At 47.5% G+C, this 10,000-nt stretch overlaps 1 protein-coding gene across 1 annotated transcript in view; it reads left to right on the forward strand.

Moving 5' to 3' along the window:
• The window catches only part of ptprt (protein tyrosine phosphatase receptor type T), a 154,550-nt gene that overhangs the window by 69,475 nt on the left and 75,075 nt on the right, over positions 1-10,000 (forward strand). The window contains exons 14-16 of the mRNA XM_079511341.1: positions 316-423; positions 5,618-5,654; positions 9,113-9,169. Coding sequence (XP_079367467.1) covers positions 316-423; positions 5,618-5,654; positions 9,113-9,169 — 202 coding nt within the window. The remainder of the gene's footprint in view (positions 1-315; positions 424-5,617; positions 5,655-9,112; positions 9,170-10,000) is intronic.

Raw genomic sequence — 10,000 nt, forward strand, 5'->3', positions numbered from 1 at the left:
AGGCATGCAGGCATGCACGCACGCTCACACGCACGCACGCACACACACAGACACACTTAGAAAAGTACTGTATATGAAGGCCCTATATATATAGTAAAAGATACTGGTTCTGTTCAGAATGTATTGTCTTCTCTCGTCTTTCCCCAAAATAGAAAATGCTCGATAAGAACCCGGCTCGATAAGCCTGATCGATAACGTGCTCGTTATCAATAAAAAGATTAACGAGCTCCATCCCTATTCACAAGGCATAATTCCATACTGTAAATAAAGTTGTAAATGTTATTAACTGTGTTGTGTTTGTGGTCCATGTTGCAGCCGTTCACGGTGGGAGACAATAAAAGTTATGGAGGATTCTGGAACCCTCCGCTGTCTCCCGCTAAAAGCTACAGCATCTACTACCAAGCCCTGAGTCGCACCGACAAGGTGAGAACGCACGCACACACGCACGCACACCACACGCGCACCCACAAGGTGAGAACGCACGCACACATGCACGCACACATGCACACAACACGCGCACCCACAAGGTGAGAACGCACGCACACACGCACCTCAACATGCCCCAGAGCCGGAGGAGGCATCTACCTTTTTATGTCTATGTGGTGTATTTTCACACACAACTGACCCTAAACTCACTAAAGTAGAGATGAATGAACTCTATCTAAAGCAAACTGTAGAGTAGTGGAAAACCTCGTCAAAAGCATCAGATCGAATCGGAGAAACGCAGGCAGAAAGGTGAACTGAAGATCCATCAAAGTATTTATTCAGAAGTACAAATACAGAGAGAACAGAGCTGGCCCCCTTAGACCCTGAGCATGGAGCCCAGGTCCCCATGACTGACCACCGCAGCGGCCAGCCCAGACTGATGATCTTTATATTGACAATTGACATGATATATACCTTTGCATAGACAGAGTTGAATTCAAGAAGGGTGGAGATTTACATAGAACACATTTGGTTAGCAGATAGCTGTCTCACAAACATCCTTGAAGGTTTCTTGAGACAAAATAATGCTTAAGTGTCTCTAACACCTCACCAAGCCTCAAAGGGTATAGAACAAAGCCTGCCCACAGAGTACTTCACGAGAACCTCCGGAGGTGATTGCTCTCAGAGACATGTTGGAGCCATGTCTCTCACCAACCATGATCAACTTAGCACAGAGACCCAAATGTTTAGTGTAATTATTGACAGAATATTGCATTATGGCGTATGGACTATATTTTACGTTACCACATCTACTAGAGCGGTGCCCGTTGGGGTCTACTGGTCTACTTGGAACGATGCAAGTTGGAAATGCATGCCCCCATGTGATGCCAGAACAATCATTGTGATGTCAGAACAGGCCAGCTCCATATAGATATAGGGGTGACCAGGTCCAGCCTTTGCTCTGGCAGAGCCTTTTTGCACTCCCTGTGGGGGTGTGGAACGTGTGTGTCGAATTTGAAGTCGGTGGGGTGAACGGTTCTCGAGTTACGTGGATTACAGACGTACACACAAGTTATTTGTCAGGCATGCCCAAATATGGAGTCTATGCAGATGTCAGAATGATGTCAGAACAGACCACCTCCATATATGGACCCTGGGGCAGGGGCCCTGTCCAGAGCCCGGGCAGAGGCCTTTTTTGGGCGGTTCTGGACAACCGTGGGTCCGACCGACTCGACACCGGGCACTGCACTCCCTGTGGGGGTGGGGGTGGAATGCGCTTGTCGAATTTGATGTAGGTGGGGCGAACGGTTCTCAAATTATGTGGATTACACACGTACACACGTACACACACACGTACACACAGAGACTTGGTGCATTTATAGTTAGATAATAGATGCCATGGCACCCTAGGGTGGCGTAAGCAAGTCAAAGAGCGGCGCGGAATATTTTGATACTATTTGGAATTTATCAGATGAACCACGGAAGTTACACACTGAGCTATACAGTACTTAATACAACAGACAGATGTGCACTGTACTTGGTGTGTTCTTTTTTCACGAAGTCTCTTTGCCAAAATTAACTGATCCACAAGCCCTATCGTCCTATATTAAAACCACCTAGTGGGTGGCTGGACATTTAATGTATCTGCTGCCACACCAGCAGGTAAATTGCTTCCACACTAAGCACAAATAATAATACTGCATGCCATGGGAAACCCAATAATCGACATGTCATGAACAAAGGCAGTCTGGCAGCGCACATCCTACTATAAATGTGCCACGTCTCTGTCTGGGTGTAACCCGAGAACCGTTTGCCCCATCGACTTCAAATTCGACACACACGTTCCGCACCCCCACAGGGAGTGCAGTGCCCGGTATCGAGTTGGTCAGACCCACGGTTGTCCATAACCACCACAAAAGGCTCTGGTCAGGCTCTGCCAGTGGGCCTAATGAGGCCAACTCCTTTCACCTGGGCCAGGCTCTGCCAGTGGGCGGGCGGCGGTGGTTCAGGGGTGTGCCTGGATGGTAACCGCAAGGTTGCCAGTTCAAACCCGGGCTCCCCCAGAGTTACTGTCGAAGTGTCCTTGAGCAAGACACTGAACCCCTAATTGCTCCCGATGTGCTAGTTGGTGCCTTGCATGGTTTCCGTTGCCATCGGTGTATGAATGTGTGTGTGAATACTTACTTACTTACTTACTTACTGCCCTTTATGCCGGCTGGCATGTAGGCCTATACAGGGCAGCAACAAAGGATCTCGACTTCAGTCTGTCCTGGGCCAGCGTCTTTATAGATCCCCAGGTGTGATGCAGGGTCTTCAACTCTCCCTCCACTGTCCTACGCCATGTGTTCTTGGGTCGGCCTCTTTTGCGTTTGCCCTCTGGTGTCCAGTGAAGTGCAGTTTTGGTTCTTGTTTTGGTCTTGTTCTCTACGTATTACATGCCCAATCCATTTCCACCGCCTTCTCATAAGGATGGTATCCATGTTTTCTTGTTTACACAGATCAAGAAGGTGTTGGTTGGAGATGGTTTTGGGCCAGAATATTCGTTGGATTTTCCTTAAGCTTTTGGTGTGGAAGGTTGACAGTTTGTGTAGATCATTTTCCGTCGTTCTCCAACATTCGGAACCGTATAGCAGGGTAGACAGGACACAGCTCTGGTACAGTCTAAGTTTGGTGTTGGTGCTGTACTGGGCCGACTTCCAGACGTTGTTAAGCCTCTGTAAGGTGTTTCTGGCCTTGCTGAGCTTGTGATGTCGCTACCTGCGCCTCCGTCATGACTTACTACGCTGCCTAAGTATGTGAAATGTTCTGTTGTGGGTAGGTTTATTCCTTCTATGTGTACTGGTGTGGGGTTTGGGATGTTGAGCACATCAGTTCTGTCTTCTTCTGGTTGATCTTCAGACCTACTTGCTTTGCAAAAATGTTCAGACGACTTGTTTTCTCTTGCAACTGTTGGTGTGTGTGGGAGAACAGAGCCAAGTCATCTGCAAAGTCGAGATCTTCCAATTGTGAGAAGAGGGTCCATCTGATGCCTCTTGGTATGTCTTTGGTGGTTCTTCTCATAACCCAGTCTATGACCAGGTTGAAGAGTAGTGCAGACATAACGCAACCTTGCCTCACTCCTGTTTTGACTGCGGAACTGTGTTGACTATTTCCACCTTTTGTCCAGTCGTCCGGTACCTTCTTCCTTTCCCATATGGCTCTGAAGAGTGGTTTTAGCACTTTAGCCGCCAGCTCTGGGTCTGCTTTGAACAGCTCTGCATTTAGGCTGTCCTGCCCGGGAGCTTTCCCATTCTTGAGGGATTTGATGGAGGACATGATTTCTTGTATCTCTGGTGGTTCAATCTCAACATCAAGGTCGGCCTCTGCTTCCTGTATATCAGCCTCTAAAGTTGGAGGTGGTCTGTTGAGGATTTCGCTGAAGTGTTCTGCCCATCTAGTTTCGATATCTGCTTCAGATGTGAGGAGTCGTCCATTTTTGTCTGTGATTGGCACGTCGGTTTTTCGGCGGTACTTTCCACATATAGTATTGGTGATCCTGTATACAGTCCCCTGTTCCCCTCTTTTGGCTGCATCTTCTGCCTGCTTCACAAGGTCCTCCATGTAGGCCCTCTTGTCTGCTCTAATCATCTTTTTTTCTGTGTGTGTGTGAATGGGTGAATGTAATGCACAATCTCTGTAAAGCGCCTTGGATAAAGGCGCTATATAAATGCACCATTTACCATTTAGTGGGCCTAATGGGGCCAAGTCCCCTCACCTGTGCAATGTCCAGCCTCTGCCTCAGCCAATTGAGGCTCAACCAATCAGGCTCTGCCAGTGGGCCGAATTGATTGCCAAGTACACTTTCCACAGTCAGTTTGCCCACTTCTCACACAGGCACACAGCCACATACACTTATCTCCATGTGGGACACCGACTGACAGTTAAAACGGATGCTATGACAACGTATATCATTGGGTTCCCAAGTTGCATCGTTCCCAAGTAGGCCGGTGGCCGACTGCGACAGGTCTAGTCAGCCTAATATGGCTAGTCTGGTGTGTCACAGGAGCAGGGACAGTACTTGCAGAAGGGATAGACAATGGAGCATCTCGGACAGTTAAAACTGTCCGAGATGTCCAGTGTCTGTCCCTTCTACTAGGGAGGTCGGAGTCGGAGGGTACAGGCTTTAGTTCCGACATACTATTGGTCCGACTATCATTAGACCGACAACCTACCTCAAACCCTATTGGTCCGACTGTCATTAGACCGACAACCTACCTCAATTCTGTACTGGCCATATAAGGAGCATGTCTTGAGGGTACAGGGTTTGATGAGGTCAGATCAACATAATGGAATGTCAGAACAGGTCTCCATACAGTATATGGAGATCTAAGGGTGGTAGCAGGGACATTCTCTTGAGTGTACAGTGTTTGATGAGGGCCCAGGTAGGGCCTTAATTTTCGGGCCTGTTGAGAACTCTAGTTTTCGCCGGCTGCCGGGCGCGGCTGGACTAATAACTTTGGGGCAGGCCCGTCTAGAGTTTAAATGGACAGGTATCAGTCAAAAGGGAGACATCGAAGAGGAAGGATGGATGGGGAAGGATCAAAATATGGAATGTCAGAACAGGTTCTGAGTCTGACATATATGGAGATCTAAGGGATGACATCAGGGATCTCCATATATGGGCTTAACTGCGACAGCAGGTCGCATTTGCTATGACATCAGGGTCTCCACATCTCCATCCTTGATGATGTCACATGATGTCACGAGACCTGGGCACCATATATGATGCCCGACCAACACACTGATGGTGCCACAACCAACCAACACACGGGAAATGCGAGATTCCATAGTTAACTGCGAACTTTGGTCGCAACAACTATATTATTTGCGCAATACGTATTGCGCAATCCTTTTTAGTGCTCCTACGCGATATCCGCCACATTTTCCCCACTTACACAGCGTGTGCGTGGACACGAATAAGACGACAACCGTTGCTTGAGATCTCCATAATATATGCCCAGTCGGGCCGATGCGACGGCCAACGTGCTTTTATTGTGGGGTTTTTGCTTACCCTCAAATCAAATGCTACTTTCCAATCTCACTGGATGTTATTGTTCATATGTTATATGTTTTACGCGATCTACTATTTTCATTTTGATATTGTTGTGCACACAATATAGATTTTATTAACATCTCCCTCTGCTCTTTGCAGGAAGTCAAAATCAACTGTGTGCGTCTGGCTTCCAAAGGTACGTCCACATGCACACGCACGCACGCACGCACGCACGCACGCACGCACGCACGCACGCACGCACGCACGCACGCACGCACACACACACACACACACACACATACACACACACACACACACACACACACAAACACACACACACACACACACACATTTGTGTAGGGTCATTAAACCTCTCTGTCTGTCTGTCACACTCTCTCAGCATCATTATTAGTGTGTGCGTGTCATGCAGTGTGCTTCTATGTCTGGCCATCCATCCATCCATCCATCCATCCACCCATCCATCCGTCCGTCCATCCATCCATCCATCCATCCATCCATCCATCCATCCATCCATCCATCCATCCATCCATCCATCCATCCACCCACCCACCCATCCACCCATCCATCCATCCATCCATCCACCCATCCATCCATCCATCCATCCATCCATCCATCCATCCATCCATCCATCCATCCATAGTATTCTGTTTCCTATTTTCAGGATGTTTTCATTTTTTCAGTCTGTTTTTGTTTAATTCCATTCTCTGTCTGTCTGTCTGTCTGTCTGTCTGTCTGTCTGTCTGTCTGTCTGTCTGTTTTTGTGTCCCTCCTCTTCTCAATAAGAACATGCATTTTTCGTCGCTATAGAAATACGAGCTGCCCTGCTGTTAAAATAACATCTGCTCATTTGAGCCATTTTCATTGGATAGTGCTGACCACGCCCTCTGAGACCTACCAGGCAATTTCCATGTGTTAGTGTTTCAAATAGCATCCAAAGCATTAAAAAGACATTCAAAGAAAAGAAAAGAAAAGAAAAGAAAAGAAAGGCACTTAAAGCACTAATAAAACCGTTTTTAAGATGTTAGCTTCAACTCAAAGCTGTTCTCAACCATGTCAGGATCAGCTATAGGCCCTCTTGAAAAGCTTAAAGCATTTGCAGCTTCATTATGACCGACAGACCACCTTCCAGGTTTTGTCTCAATGGGTTTTGTGACATCATGAGCTCAAAGCATATGCTTCAGTGTCCTTTACACATCGATTTCACAAACCACATCCATTTTGCAAGAACAAGAGAGGCCCCAATGTACGTTTTGTTTTTCGTTTTGGCTCCCAGACAAATGTTAGATGTGAGGTTAAAGTCAGGGTTAGTTTTGTTGGTGCAGAAACATTGACATTCAACAGAGTTCATATTAGTTCATTTTAGTTTAGCTTAGCTTAGCTTAGCTTAGTTTAGTTTAGCTTAGTTTAGCTTAGCTTAGCTTAGCTTAGTTTAGTTTAGCTTAGCTTAGCTTAGCTTAGCTTAGCTTAGCTTAGCTTAGTTTAGTTTAGTTTAGCTTAGTTTAGCTTAGCTTAGCTTAGTTTAGCCTAGCTCAGCTCAGCTCAGCTCAGCTCAGGTCAGCTCAGTTTAGCTTAAAGCTTAGCTTGCAGATTTGGCACGTGCTACCTAAAGCACTACCTCCCTCTGGCGTCCAAGGAGTTAAATGTTGATATCGCGCCACAATTCAGAGTTCAAGTTTCTCTCTCTCTCTCCTTCTGTCATTCTCTTTCTCAATTTTCTTTCTTTCTTTCTTCCTCGTTAACCCTTCCCAGACTGTTAATTGTCAACGTCTCGACATCCATTTCAACATCGACAGCATTTCATAATGAAACCGCATTACCCAGCAGCCATTTCGCTCCCCTGACACTTCCTGTCTGACGTCACTTGTCACTACTCCCTTAGGTAGCAGAGTTATTTATTTTCCCATTGACAATCCCATAGGTATCAAAAGCATTGACATTAACAACTAGCATTAGCAAATGTGTTCCAAAATAAATAAATAAACGTGAGCCAGACGATTGTATTTATTGATTGATTGTAGGCAAGTGACCAGATTTGACTGAGGGCTGTCATCGTGCAACCTCCAGCTTTTCACCAGATTTCACCTGCATTTATGTATTATTTATCCAAAATGAGTTAATAGCACAGGGAGACTCTTCACATACATGTCTGAAATAAATGTCAGAGCTGAAATGTAAATATGAAATGCTTAAACATGTAGCTAGGTATAATGTTAGAGTCCACATAAGTGAACCTTTCAGGCCTGTTTTCTCAACTCAATTTGAAGTAGGCCTATATGATTCCCTGCTTTCACATGACATGAACAAACAAAAATGTAAAAAAAAAATCACAATTGGTCACATATGGATATGGAGCATCAACTGTCTGCGAAAAGGACATCTCCCATTACACAAATGCTTCCCGATCACGGCACTATACTGTTGTTTTGATGAATCGGAACCTGGGGAAAAAGATTATCTGAGATAAAAGCATTAAAAAAAAATCAGAACTAATGCAAGTCAACGGGCGACATTATCAAATGTAACTCAATATCATAAATGACACATAGATGTCACATAGACATTTATTTATTTTTGGAACACACTTCTTATAAGACATGCAATGCTACGATGACCCAGTGAGATTTTCAAAGGAAAAAAATGCTTCCGTCGCCCAGTGGGTGGCGCTAGTGACGTCAGGTCTTCACTACTCTGTAGACCAGTGGTTCTCAAACAATTTGTTCCATATTATACTGTGGATATTTAAAAGTAGCAGATATATGTTAACCTCGTGTAGCGATACGAATATCACTGCTTGTATATTAGCATCGTCCCTCTCAGTGTTAGATTTGTTTGTTTTCTCGCAATGTCCCGCCCCTTATTTGCATACTGGGCTCTGTTTGGTTATAGCCTAGTTCCAGACGAATCTGGTTGGCTCGTCACCACTTCAGGTCTGTGAAGTCCTCCCACAATTGAGAGGAGCCAGACTTAATCTGCCTCATGGGGCAATATGCATTGAGAGGGGCCAGACTTAATCTCCCCCTGGGGCAATATGCATTGAGAGGGGCCAGACTTAATCTCCCCCCTGGGGCAATATGCATTGAGAGGGGCCAGACCTAATCTGCCTACAGGGGCAATATGCATTGAGAGGGGCCAGACCTAATCTGCCTGCAGGGGCAATATGCATTGAGAGGGGCCAGACCTAATCTCCCCCCTGGGGCAATATGCATTGAGAGGGGCCAGACCTAATCTGCCTGCAGGGGCAATATGCATTGAGAGGGGCCAGACCTAATCTGCCCCCTGGTGCAATATGCATTGAAGGCAGATGCAGGATGGCTACGCAAGGCTGGATCTATGTAGGGGGTCCGTGGCCCAAAAAAAACATGCCAATTTGGGGGTCCTTGACAAGAAAGAGTTTGAGAACCACTGTTCTGCGACAATCAACACAATCGAGACAAACAACAGAACCACACAGCAATGACACCTTGATAACAACGAAAAGCTCCTGTTTTTTTTAGAATTTATCTTTTTATTTTATTTCCCCCCCTCTCTCTCCTCCTCTCCTCCCTTTCTCTCTCTCTCTCTCTCTCTCTCTCTCTCTCTCTCTCTCTCTCTCTCTCCGCATGGCGGCATGGTGGACGTGGCGCTGCCCCCTAGTGGTGTTAGGTAGGGGACAAATCACAACACCGTATATACTAGTCATCCCGAGCGAAGGTGATTATCGCTTCATTACGCAACTGCTTTATTTACTTCCTCTGTTTGTCACCCCCACTTCCTGTCTGCTTTGTTTGTTGTTGTTGTTATTATTATTATTATTATTATTGTTTACATTACTATCCATAAACACCTACCTTTCACCTCGTGGAACCTCCCTCTCCACTATCTCCGGTTGGGACCGGAGAAAGATCCCCATTTTATACATTTTACCATTATTGGATACAATATGCGGAACGGCCGACCGACCCATATGGGGCGGCCGACCGACCCATGTGGGCCCGCCGACCGACCCATATGGGCCCACCGACCGACCCATATGGGGTGGCCGACCGACCCATGTGGGCCCGCCGACCGACCCATATGGGCCCACCGACCGACCCATATGGGGCGGCCGACCGACCCATGTGGGCCCGCCGACCGACCCATATGGGCCCACCGACCGACCCATATGGGGCGGCCGACCGACCCATATGGGCCGACCAACCGACCCATATGGGCCCACCGACCGACCCATGTGGGCCCAACGACTGACCGACCCATGTGGGCCCGCCGACCGACCCATGTGGGCCCACCGACTGACCGACCCATATGGGCCCACCGACCGACCCATGTGGGCCCACTGACTGACCCATATGGGCCCACCGACCGACCCATGTGGGCCCACCGACCGACCCATATGGGCCCGCCGACCGACCCATGTGGGCCCACCGACCGACCCATATGGGCCGGCCGGCCAACCCATATGGGCCCACCGACCGACCCATATGGACCCACCGACTGACCCACATTGGTCGGTCGGTGGGCCCATATGGGTCGGTCGGCCGGCCC

Source organism: Electrona antarctica (assembly GCF_951216825.1).
Source record: "Electrona antarctica genome assembly, chromosome: 9".
Classification (NCBI taxonomy): Eukaryota; Metazoa; Chordata; class Actinopteri; order Myctophiformes; family Myctophidae; genus Electrona; species Electrona antarctica.